At 28.2% G+C, this 21,668-nt stretch overlaps 3 protein-coding genes across 4 annotated transcripts; all 3 read right to left on the bottom strand.

The window, feature by feature from the left end:
- Window positions 1-1,121: 1,121 nt before the first annotated feature.
- On the bottom strand, window positions 1,122-2,342 carry LOC113869349. 2 transcript variants are annotated; one of them, XM_027505638.1, is made up of 4 exons: window positions 2,021-2,342; window positions 1,810-1,899; window positions 1,606-1,702; window positions 1,122-1,286 (listed from the first exon to the last, which is right to left on the bottom strand). In XM_027505638.1, exons 1-4 carry the CDS (start codon window positions 2,235-2,237, stop codon window positions 1,148-1,150), a joined length of 543 nt encoding a protein of 180 aa, XP_027361439.1. In that variant the 5' UTR covers window positions 2,238-2,342; the 3' UTR covers window positions 1,122-1,147. The 2 variants fall into 2 exon arrangements, with proteins under 2 accessions (XP_027361439.1, XP_027361438.1); XM_027505637.1 differs by having other exon boundaries at window positions 1,810-1,917; window positions 2,021-2,305.
- Window positions 2,343-5,307: 2,965 nt separating this feature from the next.
- LOC113869105 (UDP-glycosyltransferase 13-like) lies at window positions 5,308-6,994 on the bottom strand. The gene has a single exon (XM_027505251.1). It carries the CDS (start codon window positions 6,896-6,898, stop codon window positions 5,516-5,518), a length of 1,383 nt encoding a protein of 460 aa, XP_027361052.1. The 5' UTR covers window positions 6,899-6,994; the 3' UTR covers window positions 5,308-5,515.
- Window positions 6,995-17,679: 10,685 nt separating this feature from the next.
- Window positions 17,680-19,072, bottom strand: LOC113869104 (UDP-glycosyltransferase 13-like). Its single transcript, XM_027505250.1, has one exon. It carries the CDS (start codon window positions 19,070-19,072, stop codon window positions 17,690-17,692), a length of 1,383 nt encoding a protein of 460 aa, XP_027361051.1. The 3' UTR covers window positions 17,680-17,689.
- Between the last annotated feature and the right edge of the window lie 2,596 nt (window positions 19,073-21,668).

Here is a 21,668-nt window from a genome sequence, read left to right as displayed (position 1 = left end):
AGAAACAAAACAAAAGCAAAGGCGAGAAAATCAGTTCAACATGATTCTTCTGTACATAACCAATACTTTTTTACTGTGATGATAAAGATTAGTGCCTACCATTACCATATATGCAAACCAAACAACATGAAATAAACCCCATTTCAATGCCAATGAACGTGATAGAGAAAGCAAAAGTGCCCACAACTTAAATGGGCTCTTCAGAAAGCCCAAAACCCCAAGCCATCAAGTCATGAACAATTGAGAAGGAAAGAAAGTAGTGTGTTTGGTTGTATGCTAAAATGTAAATAGATTTATGTTTATTTTGACATTATTAATTTTAGTTTTTATATTGAATATATGTTATTGAATTTTTCAATGTGTTTTCTACCAAACACAAGTAATATTCTACCCTATAAATAAATCCCAGTGATAATGGCCAGTAAATTGTTGATTGTTGTGGCCTAATTGCGTACCCTTTTGCCCTTGAATTGGAGTTTGAGTTAGCTGATATTACTACCACTACGTATAATGGACTGACTATACATTGAAGAGTAATCTTAGAACACAATTTTAACATATTTATTATTAACAAAAAATTGTTAAAAACTATATAAATATAAATAAGACTCATTAAATTATAAATATGATTCATTTTAATTTATAAGAAATTATAACTAACAATAAAAATATATTTAAAAAGTGTATTACTAATATTTCTTAACAGTAAATGCTCATAAAAAATCATTGAGTTGAACTTTTTTCTTTATATTTCCCATTGTGTAATGTTGCTCTTCCTAGACTCTTAGTTTGCTTTATATAACGTGGTGTCATTTGATATGTTTCCATTGTTGTTGGAATGCTTATCAAATTCTATACCAACAGTCTATTCAGTTCAGATGAAGCTTCTGCACAAGAGTAGTAATACAAGTAGATATGGGAAAGAAAAAATGAAACTATATAAACTGGGAAAGTAAGTAGATGCATAAACGTTCTTTTCTAAATAATACATAAACAAATCACGTGTAATGGGTTCAAAAACAAAATTTTGAAACTCTGCAAGAGGCCTTATTTGTTCCTTCACCTAGTGGCATTCCAAATGTCAAATTTGCACCTATTCATAATTTATATGAAACCTTTTCTTTCTCTATGCTCTAATGGCATTATATTACTCTTGTGCAGCCTTCTGCTTTAACGTTGCTATGAATTTCTCCCTCTCCTCTGGAGACATTCCCTCTGCTGAACAATCCCCAACTCCCCATTCTGCCCCACGTATGCAGTACTTGTTTTCAATTTCTTTACGGTTCCTGAAGATTAAGTAATAAAAGCAAATGTTATAGTACCATTCAGATAATAGATTCAGAAAATTTATTAAAAATAACAGTCATTACTATCATTACAAGACATTAACCATGTGTAATACATAGCAAAATCCTAAGGTTTTGAAAATGCGAAAAAAGGAAATGCTAACAGCACTCATTCATTGATACATTCTTTTAAACACACTTGTTACTGTTTATTTTAATAAATTTTGACCATTAAGGAAGAGAGTGAAAAGAGTAAATTAGAGAGTATTTTCTTAGATCTCCTCGTGCAAACAATACACACATGGTTAAAAAAAATTACTTCTCTTTATTCAACTTGGATTGCTCAAGCAGTTTCTTCAGCAAGGGGGATGATTGAAGTCTTGCATCACTCTCAGCATATTTCTTCTGATTTTCTTCTGTAAAACAATAATAGTAAAAAGGAACCAAATTGAGCTTCCCAAAATCTCAACTTGTTGAAAATGCTGGAAAACAAAAAACATAAAAATAGCTTAAAAGTTAAAACCATTTAGGCGTTTGAGAAAGTCAATCTGAGGTAGCTGAGGACCAGGAATTGACTCTAATCCAGAAATTCCTGACATGAACCCAGCATGTGCTGTAAAATAAGAAAATGCTAAAGCTTTTAGTTAGTGATTAGCATGTTTATAACCAATGAAACTCCAACCAACACAACAAACTGGAACTGTATGCTACATTAAAACACATGGAGTAGGTACCAGGGGTTGACCAAAGAAGAATTGCAATTGAAGCAGCCAAAGGAATTGATTCGTGAAGAACTTTGCAATAAGGACGAGAAGAAAAAGACCAAGAAAACTGTGTGTCTCTTTTAGGTATCCTAACTTGAAACTTCTTTTGAGGGCTGCTATGTTTTTCACTGAAGCTGGAATGTGTTGATGGCATCTGAATGAAAGATGGGAGTGAAGATGAACCCATAATTGGCTTCTCCCTTCTCAACTACTATCTATGGAGATAAGGGAGAGAATAAACACAAGGGTGATATTGCTTCATTCTGTACTCAAAAAGTTTGGCCCCACTCTCACTTTTGTTAGTGCTAAACTTGGATTGGGATATACTTCTAACAAAAATATAAAAAATCAAATCACCCTAGAGAGGTTTTTTTATTTTTATATAATATTTAAAAATAATATATACTGAAATAATAAATTTTAGAAAAAAATTATAAAAATACGAGAAGTGCAAGATCAAACAGTTAAAATTCTAAAAAAAATTGTAATACTAAAAATTCATTAGTGAATTTTCAAAAAAAATTAAAAAATTTTAAATTACTAAGGATTGTCAATTTTTTAAAAAATTATTAAAAAATGTTAAAATTTTTGCTAAAGAATTTTTGTAGGTAATTTTTACTAATTTCTCATTTTTTAATTTTTCTTAAAATTTTATATTTAGGTATTTTCTTTCAATATAAAAAAATACAGACAGACTTAATTTATTACTCCCAATCATGCTAGTTATAAGAAAACTTATATAAGAGTATTTTTTAAATTATAAGAAATATAAAATTATTTTAAAATATGTTAATTACTTAAACTTTTTATAGCCTTGTGTTATTGTGATAATTGTGTTATTAAAGTACTCGTGTATTTCTTTTATCCATATAGCTGTATTTTTATTTTTATTTTGCTAATACATGTACATAAATTTAGTAATATAATATATAAATTATTAATTTAACTGTTTAATATTATGAGTATTTTTAAAATAAATATACATTTATAATATATTTAAATACTTTTATAATTTCAATAAATTAGTTATTTATTTTTTATAAAAATGATTAAAAAAGATATATGGTGATATGTATTTTGACTAATAAAATTTAGTATAAGATATTCAAATTCAGTACAAAAGTTACCTTGATTAGCTACTTCCAAATTCAACTTTGCGCCCCCCCCCCCCCCAACTGAAAATTCGTTGAAGATTTTAAATGTATAACTAAACTTCATAAACATAAACCCTTATAAGCTACAATCTTGCGTTTAAATACATCATCTATTGTATTAAACTCAATTTTTGAAATCCAATTTAAAGTAGCGTTTAGGCTTATAAGCCATTTAGACCAACAAAGAAAAAAAAAAGAAGAAGCTTACAATTCCTTAACATTTTATTTTTCATTTAATTATATTCTCTTTATTTTATCATAATTCATGCTTGATAATTTTTTGCAAAAAATCTTGACACACTATTTATCATTGTGGAATTTTACCTTTTAAACTATTTTTTGATACTGTATAATTTATTTTAATTATTTCACTTTTTATTTTATTTTTAATAAAAATTATCTATATTAAAAAATAAAATAAAAATTAGTTGAAAATAATTATATTTAACATTTAATTAAATATATAAAAATAATTATTTTCTTTTTCACAAAATATAAGTTTATTCAGTTAGAATATATATTTTTATTAAAATGATTAAAAAAAACATCACAGGACATTATCAAACAAACAATTGCTAAAACATCATTCGCTTTCAAAGCAATAAATGCCTATGCTATTGAGAAGGATTCAACAAAATTATTAAATATTATTTTATACAAAATAAAATCATTAAAATATAATATAAATTAATTTGTATTATCCTGTTTCATTCAATACAAATTTTAAAAATAGAATAAAAATTTTAAATCCTGTCTTAATTTTTAAGGTGATAATTTTTTTTAAAATAACTTTAAGTATAAAAGTGATAATTTTTAAAAAAATAAATTTTAATTTATAATTAAGTAATCATGTCATTTTACACTAACTAGATAGTTTAAAAAAAATATTTTTATCAACCATATTTAATTCAATTAATTGACACATTAGCGTAGTTTTTACCTTTTTTTCACAAGTATGCTTGAATGTTTGTTAAAATAATACAAAATAATGTTGATTTCACCGTTATAACGTGATTTCATAAAAAAGTTGATGTTTGATTATTTTTTAATTAAAATTAATTTTATTTTTAAATTCATATTAAAATTTTCATAATAAAAATTAACTTTTGTGTTACAAATATTTATATTGATATTTATTATAAACTTACTTAAAAAAACTATTAAATATAAATTGCATTATTTTAAATTTATATTTTAATAAAATTAATTATATAAATTTTAATTCATTCAATCTCAAATTTATAAATACTCACTAAAACATAATTAACTTGTAATGAATTTTTAAATTTGTAACTAATTTACTTTTTTGAAAAATTATCCTATAAAGCATATATATATATATATATATATATATATGTTATTTCGATTATTTGCACTAGATTTTGTCAAAATTTAATAAATAATGATGCAATTAAAAAAAATTATTTATATATTTTTAAAAATATATATTAAATAATTTGACATTAATTTAAAATTTTATACATATAATTTATATGACTAATAAATTATTCTAATAATTAATTTTAAATCAAAATATTTAATAAAACTATTAAATAATATACATATATATGTAACTTACTTAGTGGGGTGTAATTTAATTTTTGTGTCCCTCTCTCTCTCTATGTCTAGTCATTAGTCAGGGGCGAACACTAGAGTCAATTAATAATGCATATAAAATAAAGCAAGAAACGTAACGTAGAATGGGAAATTGACACCTCTGTCAGCAACTTGTGGTGATTAATCGAAGATCATTTAATAACGTGTTCCATCCGCAACTCCATTTTCTTTTGGTCAATTATGAAACCAAACAACTATGGCTCCTGATAATATGGCGTCTACCTTTTTACATGTATTTTCTTATCAACTTCATGCAAACAAAACATGGAATACAACATTCCAATTTACAAGTTCCCTCTTTGAAAATGCAGAGAACTACCTTCTGTTTAGTATACTAGTCGTGCTTGAGAACTAGTTTAGTAGTTGAGTTCCTTTCTCCAAATGTTTTTTTCGGGGTAACGTTGTTTTCACATGACTCAACCTATTTTATAATATCAATAGATAAGGAGAGGGTAAAAAGTATACGAGACAAAATAAGTGATAAAAATGAATAATAAATAACCAAGTGCTATTTTTTCCCTTCACCTACAGTCACTAGATGAATAGAAAGAACAAAATGTTGGGAGAAAGAGGAAGAAAAAAAGTCACCATCTTTGTTTATTGTCTTAACAATGTCTTCAGTATTATTAATGCAAATGGAATCAGCAAAGGGTCCTAATTCTTATTGAACTGCCAAATTCAACATCATTGACTCTCAAATGTTCTTACCATTCTTCTTCCACTCTTGAGTTAGTGTCCGAAGAGTAACTAGGCATCCACCACCTACACTGATGGCCTTCCTTGCAGCTTCTTTAACTTGTTCAGCTTTGATCACAAGAGATTCATCACTCATCAACTCTTTTATGGCCTCTCCAACTTCCTCCCCTTTTACCAATCTTTCTCCTTCCCAACCCCACTCTCTCTTCCACATACCCCACCCTCCCTTTGACACCACTTCGGCATTTACCTTCTGATCTCCAATCTGAGGCCACCCCATGATTGGCACACCATACCATGCAGCCTCTATCACTGAGTTCCATCCACAATGACTCACAAACCATCTCACAGCTTTGTGTTCTAGAATCTTCCCTTGTTCCACCCATTCTTTCACCACCAATCCCTTCTCCTTCATCCTCTCCACAAGCTCAAGCCCCAACACCGCTTCTAACCCTTCTTCCTCCTCCCTATCAACTTTCTTATCCTTCACCACCCACAAAAATCTACATCCACTTCTCACCAACCCATCTCCTATCTCTCTCATTTGCTCCCTTCCCACGGCTATTCTGCTTCCAAAGCTAACATACACCACAGATCCACTAGGCTGATCATCAAGCCAGCTATATATTGGTGCTTCCCTTTGGGCAAGCTTCTCAAACTCAAAAGGCACAAAAGGACCAACTGCATGAACTGGCGGCAAATTTTTCACCACTTTCCCACCATTAAGAGCCTCAAGAGACTGTGCTTCTACTCCTTCAAAACTGTTGATGAAAACCCCATGTGTTTTGGTGACCTTAGGACCATCTTCCATGAAAATTTTAGCAAAGGGGTGGTCAGGGATCAGAAGAAAATGAGGGATCAATGTTCTAGGTAAGGTTAAGACCCCTGGAATCTCAACAGCATCATCAACACCAGATGAAGCCACAGTAGGGAAGTAAGAGAAGAGAGAGAACATGGCAGCTGAAGAAGTGAATAAGATGTAATGAGGTACGGCAAGAGTGTGAACAATAGGAAGAAGAGGGGTAATAAGCGTCATGTCATAGATAAAAGCAGATAAAGGTGGTGAAACCGAGGCAAGCAAAGGAGGTAGAAGGTGTGAGGAGCTACGAACAGTTGCAAACTGAATGAAAAAAGGGTCGTTGACGGAAATGTCTCCGTCAAAAGGAAGAAGATGAAACTTGAGTTGATTTACTTGAGGGAATGCTGAGAGGAACCGAGATATGAGTTCTGATTCAGCTTTTGAAACTGAAGGTTGAGGAGTGATGAGGGTGACATGACAATTTTGGTGGAGAAGCGTAGCACCTAACCTCAGAAATGGTGTGAGATGGCCCATTCCAGCACTGGGCAAGAGAGCCACATGGACCAAAGGATCAAGAGACATGTTTCTTTCTTCTGCTTTCGGCTTCTCAGTTCTCAACACACAATTTCCTGCTCAACCCTTCTCTCTTTAAAACCATAAACACTGTTTCACATAAAAAGAGGTAGGTTTGACAACACGAAACCTACAAAATTTTAAGAGCTTATTTCATTTAATAAATTTATTGATTTTTTAACAATAGTTGAGGTTGCTTTCACATACCTTGCACGTGATAACGATTATGTTCAACTACTTCGTACAGTGTCTGTATATTTAAATAGACATTTTATACATCGGTTCTGGTTTTTCCTAAAGTTATACTCGTCTTTTTCTTTTATCTTTCTCGATGTTATAAAAGAAACTGTACAAAGTTACGTATAAATATGTTCTCTAGATAAATTAACTAATTAATGAGTTCCTAGAGAAGAGAAAGGTTGAATCTAAGAACAAGAATAGCTGGAGATTCTTACCTCGGTTTCTCCAATGAATTGGATCCACCTCCATCATATTTTTTGTCATTTAATACTCTGACAACGAAAGAAAATAGATGACCAGCTGAGAAGATAATTATTTTCAAACACCCGCTCTTTTTTCATGTATGATTTTTTTAAAATTCAAAAAGTATATAATATTTTTATAAATTTTAGTTAAAAATACGATAACTTTTGGACTTTTTTCTTAAATAATATTTTTTTAAATTATTTTTAAAATATAATTATATTTTTTTATGTCAACAATAATATTCTTATACAGATGATATTAAATTTTTATTATTATTTTAATAAATTATCATTTTAGATTAGTTAATATTATTTAAAAATTAATGCTAATGTGTGTCAGATAAAATAAAATAATAATAAATTTTATTATTATTTTAATAAATTATTATTTTAGAATAATTGATACTGTTATTGTCTCATATTTTTTGATAATGTATAATTAAAAATTAAATATAAATTTGATTGAATTTTAAAAAAATTAGAAATTAGAGTTAAGAGATGTGTGAGATTGACAAAGGAGAATAAAAAAAAAATAACTGTATTTTTGGACAGGTAAAAAAAGTACATAAATTCTGGTATGCTTCTATCACGTAAAAAAATCATAATAAAAATATTATAATTTTATAAATTAATCACGTGTACATGTTAATTAAGATACAATTTTATATTTTTCTTTATGTGTTATTATTAGTATTCATTAATTAAAATTATATTTTTAATTTTATTGCACATTATTAAAATAACTTAAAAAATTAATTAATAAATATAAATATTTAAAATTTACATTTATGTTTTTTATTAAATATAAGTATGGGCACATGATTGTTTGTTAGACGGATGAGAGACCTTTGTTATGGTGTGCGTCTTATTGACATGTATAACGAGACAATCCAACCATGTGACCTGTCCAAAAACACTTGCCAGCACCCATTTTTACTTTTTCATTCTCATTATTCTCTCTCATCAATACCTACGTCCCTTCACTTCAATATCAATTTTCTAGATTATTAGGTATCGAAAAAGATGAAAGTATCTGTCATCTCAAAATAATAATAATAATAATTTATTATTTTATTTTATTCGATACATATTAAATTATGATATACATTAATTTTTAGGTAATGTTAATTTGATATGATAATCTATTAAAATAATAATAATAATTTATTAATTTATGTATAGATAATATTATTGTTGATATGATAAAAAAAATATCAAACATAAAATTAATTTTTAAAAAAATTTATTTTGAGAAGTTTTTTTTAAAATATTCTTTAATATATTTTTAAAAAACATCATTCACAACTTCTGAAACTTTAATTTTTTTTAATTTTTAAATTTAAAATTTTTGTATCTACATCATAAATTGTTGTCAATTTTTAAATTTTAAATTTTCATAATTTTTCAAAAAATATCATATATATATAATTTATAAAAATTATATATAAAAAAAAATAATCCTTAAAGCAGGATTGTTTTATTTAGTTGAGTGCTTAAAATTTTATTTGTGAATAAAAAATATTATTAAATGTCCTCTATCAGAACTGGAAATTTTGTATTGAAAAATTCTATTAATATATTTTTACCATAATTTTTAATAAACTCCAAAAAATATATTTGTGAACTTCTTCACCAAGCAATGTACTAGAACTTATGTAATCATACAGCACTAATCAATTTTAAAACGGTTTTATTAACTGGGGCTCAGAAATGGCTAGGGAATAAAAATAACCCCAATGGTCCCAGGCAATGATCTTTCCACTCTAACCATACGCCAACTCAAATGTTGTCTAGAGTTTATCTTAATACTGTTTTTAAAAATATAATTTTAATAAATATTATTTTCATTTTTTATAAATAATTTTTGTTTTAATTATATTTTATTACCAAAATAAATTCTAATTGTAAAAAAAAAAGTGAAGAAAATTACGATAATTTAATATCAATATATTTCTAATATATATTTTTTTATTGAGAAGTCAAAAGGAAAAATAAAAAAATAATTATCTAAAAATATATTAAATTCAAACATTAAAGAATGTCAAACATAAAATATAACAAGAGTTTATCATTTATTTATCTATTCTATCTTTATTTAACTTCTATATTCTATAATTTTTTATCCTATTATATTTACTACTCAAAATCTAAATATTTATAAGTTATCATAGAATTATTTTTTATTAATCTTAATAAATTAGGAGAGTTGGAAAAAACGGTACCAAACTGATAAAGATAACTGGAAGGAGAGTTGAAGGGATCGTTGTTTTGCTGTTTATATTATGCTTAGTTGTGGTGTGGGTGATTGGGAACAAGTGGGCTCTGGAACGAGGAGCAAGGGTCGTGACATGGCAGCAAAAATCTCAAAGAAACATGATTGTTGACAAGAAGTGAAAACAAGGTAAGAAATATGATACTGTTAGCTCCATTATATTTACTGGAGGTCCAGTTCTAACCTGCTACACAGTATCATTTTATTACATAATCACAATAGTCTGAGGTGCAAAATAATGGTTGAGAATCGACAGAACTTACATGTAATATCACAAGTAGATGCCAAGTTTCTTTAACATACAGATTCTGCCTTAATGACATTATTTGAATAAATTTATGTAATGCAAGGATCACATCATAAGTGGTGTTCAATATTATTATTATGGGATTTTATTTTATCAGCAACAGAATCACAATTAACCTAAAATTTAATTGCATTCAAACACCAGACAGTATGTGCCTCTAAGAATTAGATGACTCAAAAAAAAATATTTATGCAATTTCTCATTAGTTGGGCTTCCTATCTACTGAAACTATAGAATTTTAGGTAGGAAATGCAGAAAACAAAGAATAAAGAGAAACTAATCTGAAATTGATATTGATTTGATACGTACAAATACAGAGTACTAACCACTAACTATCTATAGTTCATTATAGTCCATAGTTATTAATAGCAGGGTGGAGTGGCCATGGGTCGCTACAAAGTCCAAATTCATTTTGAAAAAGCAATTGCAGCAGCCGTAGCAATGCCATAGCAGCACTAGAGTGAAAATTTTTCAAAAAATTTCATTTTGCCCTATAAAAAAGTATTGTTTGGAGGATTTTATATGGGGCAACATTGGCATTTCCCTCCCTCTTTTCCAAATTTAAAAATCCCTATTTGGATGTAGGTTCCCATGCTTCCATCTATTGTGCAACACCCACACTGCAACATTATCTTGTTTATTTCCTTGACTTTTATCGTTATTTACTTATATGTTTGGCACAAGATCTATGATTTTTATTTTAATTATGAATATGTCCTGAATTGAGTATTTTCTTTTAATTTGTGAGCATTTATATGGAGAGTTTAAATTATTTAATCTGTGAATAAAATGTCTAAACAACAGCCACCCCCTATTCACTATCTCGACATAACATTTTTGGAGTTGGCTGTTACATGCCATTACCCGAGAGCTACATCTATTCTAACATAGGGCGTACTCCTAATACTAGTTAAATAAGGAAACAAATTACAAGATATGGAAATCATTAATAGATCAAATACAATACTCTAAAATTCAACAAAGGTAATATAGGAATTTTCTACGTATTATAACACCCATCTTCAAGCTAAAGCTTACTAAGTTTCAACATTGCTAAAGTTACACACTTAAGAGGCATGGGAAGGTGGCAAATGCCAAATGGGGGCAAGGAAACCTGGATCTGACCAGAGACAACTAGGAAAGATGATCAGAGGCAGCAGTAGTGGCCCAAAATAGGAGGCACAGCTCACATGCCCATGAATTTGATATGAGAAAGGCTTAACATGTAGAATCTGGCAGCTGGTATATGACAGCATGTCCCTGCTCCAGCAGCAGCAAGACTCTGGCGACCGGCTGAGTTGGGGGCAGCAACATTGTGATGATTGGCCGAGTTTATTAGACTAGAGTCTAGAGATGAACCACAAAAACACAGATTTAAGATGGAAGCCATAGAAGGATAGAGAAAAGGGGGAGAGAGCATATTTAGGAGGTTGGATTTGTACACGGCTTGCTAGAATTATGAAAAGGGAAACCTAATCTGAGATTTTTCTGAAGCAAAAATTCCGATACATAGGTGAAACCTTAATTTGATGGAAAAAAAAGCACAAAATACCTGAACCTGAAATCTGGGTGTCGAAAAAGAACACTTTTTTTGACTCCTTTCTCCTTGAAGTTTGCTTTTTTTGGGATCAAATGAGCAAACATACAACTACTGTTATTGCTGGTTCCCCGGGACGATGAGCTTGCAAAGTTTATTTATTTATTTTTATTTTTATAACAAAAGAAAATGAAAATGTTACTATGTTTTGTCTTTTTGCGGTTCGTAGGTTTACGACCTCAATGCTCAGAATATCATTGTGCTGTGCCAATGATTAACCAACACTAAATAGTAATTAATTAAGGAAAAAAAATTCAATTTTTTAATTATTGACAAAGAAAATTTATTTATTTTTATATTTTGAAGATACTATATTTTTATTTTATACTTATTTTATGTAATACTATGAACGTCATTTTGAATCAGCAAATGTAATGTTGATTTTAACTCTTGACATGCTTTGGCTGGGTTATGAAACATGATTGATTTTATAAAGCAAGTTGCTTTAATACCATATATTTTGTTATCTTAAATATTTTTATAAAAAAAAAATTATCATTTTCATGTTTTCTAGTATTGGGGTAAATTATTACATTTTTTTCTATCCTAGGTATTTTAACGTGCTTTAACAATTTAGCATTGTTTAGCTGATGTTTCTTTTTTATTTAATCGTGATATATAATCAATATTTATAATTAAGTCAAGGAAGAGTTTTGAGTCCAATAGGAAAATAACAAATACAATATTTGGAGCAGTTTCAAATAAGATCCAGATAAAATGCACAATTAACGAAGCCTACTTGAATTGAAGGAGGAGAAACAAAACAAAAGCAAAGGCGAGAAAATCAGTTCAACATGATTCTTCTGTACATAACCAATACTTTTTTACTGTGATGATAAAGATTAGTGCCTACCATTACCATATATGCAAACCAAACAACATGAAATAAACCCCATTTCAATGCCAATGAACGTGATAGAGAAAGCAAAAGTGCCCACAACTTAAATGGGCTCTTCAGAAAGCCCAAAACCCCAAGCCATCAAGTCATGAACAATTGAGAAGGAAAGAAAGTAGTGTGTTTGGTTGTATGCTAAAATGTAAATAGATTTATGTTTATTTTGACATTATTAATTTTAGTTTTTATATTGAATATATGTTATTGAATTTTTCAATGTGTTTTCTACCAAACACAAGTAATATTCTACCCTATAAATAAATCCCAGTGATAATGGCCAGTAAATTGTTGATTGTTGTGGCCTAATTGCGTACCCTTTTGCCCTTGAATTGGAGTTTGAGTTAGCTGATATTACTACCACTACGTATAATGGACTGACTATACATTGAAGAGTAATCTTAGAACACAATTTTAACATATTTATTATTAACAAAAAATTGTTAAAAACTATATAAATATAAATAAGACTCATTAAATTATAAATATGATTCATTTTAATTTATAAGAAATTATAACTAACAATAAAAATATATTTAAAAAGTGTATTACTAATATTTCTTAACAGTAAATGCTCATACATAATCATTGAGTTGAACTTTTTTCTTTATATTTCCCATTGTGTAATGTTGCTCTTCCTAGACTCTTAGTTTGCTTTATATAACGTGGTGTCATTTGATATGTTTCCATTGTTGTTGGAATGCTTATCAAATTCTATACCAACAGTCTATTCAGTTCAGATGAAGCTTCTGCACAAGAGTAGTAATACAAGTAGATATGGGAAAGAAAAAATGAAACTATATAAACTGGGAAAGTAAGTAGATGCATAAACGTTCTTTTCTAAATAATACATAAACAAATCACGTGTAATGGGTTCAAAAACAAAATTTTGAAACTCTGCAAGAGGCCTTATTTATTCCTTCACCTAGTGGCATTCCAAATGTCAAATGTGCATCTATTCATAATTTATATGAAACCTTTTCTTTCTCTCTGCTCTAATGGCATTATATTACTCTTGTGCAGCCTTCTGCTTTAACGTTGCTCTGAATACTCCCCATTCTGCCCCTCGTATACAGTACTTGTTCTCAATTTCTTTACGGTTCCTGAATATTAAGTAATACAAGCAAATGTTGTAGTACCATTCAGACATTAGATTCAGAAAATTTATTAAAAATAACAGTCATTACTATCATTACAAGACATTAACCATGTGTAATAAATAGCAAAATCCTAAGGTTTTGAAAATGCAAACAAAGGAAATGCTAACAGCACTCATTCATTGATACATTCTTTTAAACACACCTGTTATTGTTTATTTAATAATTTTGACCATTAAGGAAGAGAGTGAAAAGAGTAAATTAGAGAGTATATTCTTAGATCTCCTCGTGCAAACAATACACCCATGGTTAATGATGTTTTCACATGACTCAACTTCTTTTATAATATTAGTGGTGGTTGAGAACTAATTCAGAAGTTGAGTTCCTTTATCCAAATTTTTTTTGGGGCTAATGATGTTTTCACGACTCAACTTCTTTTATAATATCGAGAGATAAGGAGGGGGTTAAAAAGTATACGAGACAAAATAAGTGATATAATGAATAAAAACCCGTTCCCTACCGTCATTAGATGAATAGCAAGAACAAAATGTGGGGAGAAAGAGGAAGAAAAAAGTCATCATCTTTATTTATTCTCTTAATAATGTATTCAGGTATTATTAATGTAAATGGAATTAACAAATGTTTCGAATGTAGTATAAAATTAGTGTTCATAACACTGAAAGTAAAAAAGTATGATTTATTTTGTAGTAAAATATATTAAATCAAATGAAAAAGTTTAAAATATGCATGTGTCGATGATCTCTTGAATGGCAAAATTTTTAAAAACTATAGAAAAAAGAAACTATGTTCATCCCTTAGTTTTCTAACCGTATTAAGTGTAGCACTTTATTTAGAATATATAGTATTATATTTACAGTCATTATACTTCTATATCTTATAAATCTTGGATTGTGTTTGCTTGTCTTGTCAATGTTCTATTGATTAAGTTAATTATTTAAACTGACAGATGTAGAATTTTTAACCAAAATAATATATAAAAAAAATAAAAATATTGAAATAGACCTGTCCCAAAAATATTTACCAAAGTAGACTGATTTACTGTTTACATACAAAATTCGACTTCCCAAAAGCCGAATTATGGTCTTCAAATTTGTGTCCGTACAGTAGCTTCCCAGTGGCGAGAAAGACGACTTCTGAGAGCGGTTAAATACGAACCGCTCTTCAAAAATGACCTCTAAGAGCGGTTAACTACGAACCGCTCTCCACAGTCGACTTCTGAGAGCGGTTCAAATTGGACCGCTCTCCAAAGTCGACTTTGGAGAGCGGTTAAATACCAACCGCTCTTATAAGTAGACTTTGGAGAACGGTTAATATTTAACCGCTCTGCAAAGTGGACTTTGGAGAGCGGTTCGTATTTAACCGCTCTCTAAAGTCATTTTAATATGATTTATGAATATGAATATTAATATGATAATTTTATTTTGAATATTTTTTTTATTTATCTCAATCACCCATTTTAATATTTATTTACCTAACTAATAATATTTATCTCAACATGTTTTTATTTATTTTAATAATATTTAATTAATATATATATTAATATAAAAGTTATTAATAAATTAAATAATAAAATTACATTTAATGAAAATAAAATATTAAATTTTTAAAAAATTAATAAATTAGTTTGTAAAATGATATTAATAAAACTAAAATAATTTGATTTATGATAATATCTTTGTTTTTTAATTTATTGTATGCAAAATTAATTAAATGAAATCATTAAGATTGTTTTTGTTAGATAATATGAAATGAATTTATAGATAAAAAATTAAATAAAAGAAGATAAACAACAACTAAATGAAACTTTCATAATTAAAATAAAATGAATGTCATTAATTTATGTTGTTGTTATTTCTTTAAAATTTTCTTCATGTAATTTTTAATTTTATGAATGTCATTGCAACTTATAAATTTTAATATTAGTAATTTATATTAAATATATTATTATTATATATATATATCTACATAATATTATTTAATAATGTTTATTAATATTAATAAAATATTTTTTAAATAAATAATTATGTATAAATTTTAATAAAGATTAATATCTCAAATTAAATAAATAATCTTATTATTATTTAATACTTTTATTTATTTTATAAAAATATAAAATTAAATAAATTATTATTGTAATTTTTATCAAATACAAATTTAAAATTATTCAATTATTATTATAATTTTTTATTTTTTTTAATATTATTTTGTAAAAATCTCACCAAATTCCATACATAATTTGTATTTTTGTTTTTATATATAATAAAAAAATATTATCAAATATTTATGTTTATATAATAATTATATATTGTCAAATTTAATAATAAAAATAGTTTTAAATAATAAAATAAAATTTATTATTTGAATTATATTTTTTTATATTGTGTGAAAATAAATATTTATATTATGTTAATTTGTGTGACAAATACATTCCCTCAATTTTGTAAATTATTTTTCATGAGTTCACTTATGAGAGCGGTTCAAAACGAACCGCTCTCAAAATTTGACTACTGAGAGCGGTTGGTTTTGAACCGCTCTCCAAATCCTCCGGTTCAATTGCATGTACGATTTTGGAGAGCGGTTCAAATTGGACCGCTCTTAGGATCGACTTTGGAAAGCAGTTCAAATTGGACCGCTCTTAGATTTCAACTTTGGAGAGCGGTTCGTATTTAACCGCTCTTAGAAGTAGACTTGGGAGAGCAGTTCGTTATTAACCGCTCTCAGAAGTCGATTTCTCGCAGCATATTTTAAGGAATTTATAAAATCAGGGGACGCATTTGTCACACAGATTAACATAATATAAATATATAAACATAAATATTAGATAATATTTTTTTATTATATACAAACACATAAATGCAAATTATGTATGGAATTCGGTTGCCCCAAAACCGAATTCCATTTGGGAATCTACTGTACGGATCCAATTTTGAAGATCAGAATTCGGCTTTTGAGAAGTCGAATTCTGTACATAAACAGTAAACCGGTCTACTTTGGTAAATATTTTTTGGACAGGTCTATTTCAGTATTTTTATTTTTTTTTATATATTATTTTGGTTAAAAATTCGACAGATGTATTGTTAATGATTAAATTTTAATTTATTATTAAACAACAAATTGTACTATACTACTTTTTATTATAAATATTTTTGGTGCTAGAAAATAATAAAATAATATTTTATTTAAAAAATATTATTTATTTGATAAAATAAATTTTATAATCTTAATTATTAAGTAATAATTTTTTAAAAAAAATTAAAACACTCATTGATGTGTAACACTAAACTGATAATAAATTAATAATCATTAAATTACAAATTAAGGTTAACATATACCAACACTATTCAATATCTGGAAGTAATATATTTTTTTCAATCTTTTTTATAAGAAACAAAATAAAATATTTTTTTATTCTTTATTATAAGAAATAAATGATAGATTCAAGATATATTAATTATTATATTTCTTTTATATCTTTCTTTTATTAATATCATTAAATATATAAATTACTAAATATACCATTTAATATCATGGATATTTTTAGAATAAAATTTATATTTATAAAAAATATAACAGAATTAATTATTAGTTATAGTAATTTAGTCTTTTATTTCTTATAAAAAGGACTAAAAAAAGTATTTTATTTTGAATAACCATTAAAAAATAATATAACATTTTCTTTTATCGTTAGAACTCATTTCTTCTTTTTTTCATTCAATTAGTTAAAGTTTCGATTTTAACAAAACTCAAACTCATTAGTTAGAATAGATTAAAGGAAATTTCATATTTTTTTAAAAAAATTTAATTATAAAAAATTCTTAGTTTAAGTCAGTTTAGTAATGCACAGAAGAATTTAAATTAAAATGTGAGTGTATATTTCTTATTTTCATAATCTTTATTATAATAATAATTTTTATTTTAACAATGATTTTTATCAAATAAATTATTATGTCAAAATAGTTATAATATAAATAAAGAAAATAATATTTTATTATTATAAATAAAATGAAATACATAATTTAAAATAAAATAACTTGGTAGCATTCATACACACTCATTCCTATCAACTAATTCTTATTGAACTGACAACACCTAATTATTACTGAACTGACAAATTCATCATCATTGACTCTCAAATGTTCTTACCATTCTTCTTCCACTCTTGAGTTAGTGTCTGAAGAGTAACTTGGCATCCACCACCTACACTGATGGCCTTCCTTGCAGCTTCTTTAACTTGTTCAGCTTTGATCACAAGAGATTCATCACTCATCAACTCTTTTATGGCCTCTCCAACTTCCTCCCCTTTCACCAATCTTTCTCCTTCCCAACCCCACTCTTTCTTCCACATACCCCACCCTCCCTTTGACACCACTTCGGCATTTACCTTCTGATCTCCAATCTGAGGCCACCCCATGATTGGCACACCATACCATGCAGCCTCTATCACTGAGTTCCATCCACAATGACTCACAAACCATCTCACAGCTTTGTGTTCTAGAATCTTCCCTTGTTCCACCCATTCTTTCACCACCAATCCCTTCTCCTTCATCCTCTCCACAAGCTCAAACCCCAACACCCCTTCTAACCCTTCTTCCTCCTCCCTATCAACTTTCTTATCCTTCACCACCCACAAAAATCTACATCCACTTCTCACCAACCCATCTCCTATCTCTCTCATTTGCTCCCTTCCCACGGCTATTCTGCTTCCAAAGCTAACATACACCACAGATCCACTAGGCTGATCATCAAGCCAGCTATATATTGGTGCTTCCCTTTGGGCAAGCTTCTCAAACTCAAAAGGCACAAAAGGACCAACTGCATGAACTGGCGGCAAATTTTTCACCACTTTCCCACCATTAAGAGCCTCAAGAGACTGTGCTTCTACTCCTTCAAAACTGTTGATGAAAACCCCATGTGTTTTGGTGACCTTAGGACCATCTTCAATGAAAATTTTACCAAAGGGGTGGTTAGGGATCAGAAGAAAATGAGGGATTAATGTTCTAGGTAAGGTTAAAACCCCTGGAATCTCAACAACATCATCGACAACACCAGATGAAGCCACAGTAGGGAAGTAAGAGGAGAGAGAGAACATGGCAGCTGAAGAAGTGACTAAGATGTAATGAGGTACGGCAAGGGTTTGAACAATAGGAAGAAGAGGGGTGATAAGGGTCATGTCATAGATAAAAGCAGATAAAGGTGGTGAAACCGAGGCAAGCAAAGGAGGGAGAAGGTGTGAGGAGTTACGAACAGTTGCAAACTGAATGTAAAAAGGGTCATTGACGGAAGTGTCTCCGTCGAAAGGAAGAAGATGAAACTTGAGTTGATTTACTTGAGGGAATGCTGAGAGGAACCGAGATATGAGTTCTGATTCAGCTTTTGAAACTGTAGGTTGAGGAGTGACGAGGGTGACATGACAATTGTGGTGGAGAAGCATAGCACCTAACCTCAGAAATGGTGTGAGATGGCCCATTCCAGCACTTGGCAATAGAGCGACATGAACAGGAGCAAGAGACATGTTTCGTTCTTCTGCTTTTGGCTTCTCAACTCTCAACCCATAATTTCTTAACCTTTCTCTATTTAAAGCCATAAACAGTGTTTCACATAAACGAGGCACGTATGGCAACAAGAAACCTACAAAATTCGAGCGCTTATTTTTTTATTTTTAAATTATGTGTTACTTTTAAATTTTTTTAAGATAATTGTATATAAAAAAAATTTAATTAATAATATTTATATATATATTAAAATATTAAATTTATTTAATAATAATTTATTATATTTATTATATTTAACCAGATTAAAAAGTAGTTTAAGTTTTCAAATAAGATAAGTATACAATTAAAATTAAACAAACTAAAATTTAAAAATAAAATAATATTATATTAATATATTTTTTATATTTTTAATTTTATTATTATTAATATTTTATTTTTTAATTATATTAATATATTATATTATAATTTTTTTCTTTATAATAAATAAAAATTATATTATATTTAAAATTAAAAATATTTATACATATATTTAAATAATAAATTTATTTAATACTAAATTATTATATTTGCTAATAGATTGGGAGATTTTTTTTTCATTTAATTTCAGCTAATCGGTGTAGTTTTATTTCTGATAGTTAAGGAATAGACAACTCTATTATCCTGTATGAATTATTACACTCTTACTCTAGACTTAAAAAGTAAATGTGGCTACATGATTCTTAAATTGGATTTAGAAAAAAGTCTATAATAAATTTAAATGGGGCTTCATAATTGATACTTTCATGAAAATTGGTTTTGATCATGATTTTGTCAATTTATTTTATCATTGTATATCTTCCTCTGTGTCCCCGTATATCTTTTGTCATGTGCATTAAAAGACTTGTCAATCTAATTAAGGATAACATTATGGAAGGTAGTTGAGATTTGTTACTTTTAAAAATCAAGGCCTCAAACTATTTCACTTTTTTGTTGTTGATAATATTCTTTTAATTGCTAAATCAAACATGAAACATGCTAATACTATTAAATTAATTTTAGAGAAATTTAGTGATGCCTCTAATTTAACTGTTAATAATGTGAAGTCTTTTATTTTCTTTTCCAAAAACACTAATATATCTTTAATTTAAGACATTAGTAACTTCTTGAATATTAATCTTCTCAGCTTGACAAATATCCAGGTATCCTTTCTTTCCATCTAAAATCTACCAAACATCAATTTAATTTTTTGATTGCTATAATTAGAAAAACATTGTCTCTCTAGAAAATAAATAATACGTCCTTTGGTAGAGTCACTCTTGCTCAGTCTTGCCTTGTGAGCATTCTATTTTAATGAAACTCTACTAGAGACTTATTAACTCCATCTGATTTGTAGGGTAGGGTGATCAAGCAGAAATATAGGTTCACTTTAGGTAAACAGCCTATCTCTAGCAATAGACAATGTCATCCCTCTTTGTGGAAAAGTCTTGTTTTTGTTTGGCCTATGTTTTCTCAGGGTATTAGATGGGGGGATGGAATGACCACTAAATTATGGGTTGATAGTTGGGTTTTCCAATTTGATAATCTTAATAAAGTTGATGTACTTCTTGTTAATAAAGATGACATTGATCTTCGTATTTATTTTTTTGCTAAATAGGGTAGTTAGAAGTGGGATAGGATCAAATCTCTCCTTCTAGAATGTGTTTGGCAGAATATATCTAAGATAAATCTTCCTAGTAGTAATTGGGGCCAAGACTTACCCGACTAATAATGAGGTGTTTTCTATTAAAATAACTTACCAAATAATCATTAATAAGCTACAACCTTCTTCACCATCAAATAACATTTTTAACGTTGTGTGGAAATGAGAGGGTCTTCCAAAAATTAATTTTTTTTTTATGAAAATTAGTCAATAACAAATTATTAACTAATAAAAAAAGACTTAAAAGAGGCATGACTGAGAGCTTCTTCTGCCATAGATGTGGTGAGGCATTAGAATCTATCATGCATGTTATTTAGGACTATTTCTATGCAACTAATATTCAAGACCATTTTATTTTACCCAATCATTTTGTTCCTTTCTTTAGTTTGGGTCTATCTGATTGCCTGATATTGAATTTATCTCCTCATGCTTTTAATAAGACTTATGGCTGTAACACATTGTTTGGCATATTTGGAAAGATAAGAATTCTCTAATCTTTAAAAATTACTATGACAGCCTCTTAGTTTTTTTCTGAAAAATATATTATGATCTTAGTTTTTATAATTTTTGCTACAAGAATAAGTCTTTAAACATCCTTGGTTATTGATAGACACTATAAAATGAATTCCCCCTGTTTCAGGTCAAGTCAAGCTAAGCGTAGATGGAGCAGTTTCCACTTCAAATAAGAAATGCAGCTTGTGGAGGTTTTGTTAGGGACTGTTAAGGACAAGTTCTAACTGATTTTTACTTTGTAATTGATATTGGTTCCCCTCTTGTTGTTGAACTTTGGAAGTATTTTGCTTGGAATCCAACTAATTGTGAAAAAACGCTTTCATATGGTTTTGATTAAATGTGATTCAAAAAATGTAATATCTCTAGTTGTTAATATTCAAGCTTGTTCCCATCCTTTATTTGCTTTAATTAATAGGATTACGAAT

This window comes from Abrus precatorius, unplaced genomic scaffold, assembly GCF_003935025.1.
Source record: "Abrus precatorius isolate BTA unplaced genomic scaffold, Abrus_2018 Scaffold6, whole genome shotgun sequence".
NCBI lineage: Eukaryota > Viridiplantae > Streptophyta > Magnoliopsida > Fabales > Fabaceae > Abrus > Abrus precatorius.
Note: the sequence above shows the minus strand (reverse complement) of the source record. Positions and strands in the feature narration are given on the sequence as shown.

What these genes read in the sequence shown, in the direction of transcription:
- LOC113869104 (XM_027505250.1), bottom strand. Translation starts at nt 19,072, where the DNA reads ATGTCTCTTGCTCCTGTTCATGTCGCTCTATTGCCAAGTGCTGGAATG.
- LOC113869349 (XM_027505637.1), bottom strand. Translation starts at nt 2,237, where the DNA reads ATGGGTTCATCTTCACTCCCATCTTTCATTCAGATGCCATCAACACAT. An exon ending in TCTTCTTTGGTCAACCCCTG is followed by an intron (nt 1,918 to 2,020) that starts GTACCTACTCCA and finishes TAAAAGCTTTAG; the next exon opens with CATTTTCTTATTTTACAGCA. An exon ending in TCCAAGTTGAATAAAGAGAA is followed by an intron (nt 1,287 to 1,605) that starts GTAATTTTTTTT and finishes CTTAATCTTCAG; the next exon opens with GAACCGTAAAGAAATTGAAA.
- LOC113869105 (XM_027505251.1), bottom strand. Translation starts at nt 6,898, where the DNA reads ATGTCTCTTGATCCTTTGGTCCATGTGGCTCTCTTGCCCAGTGCTGGA.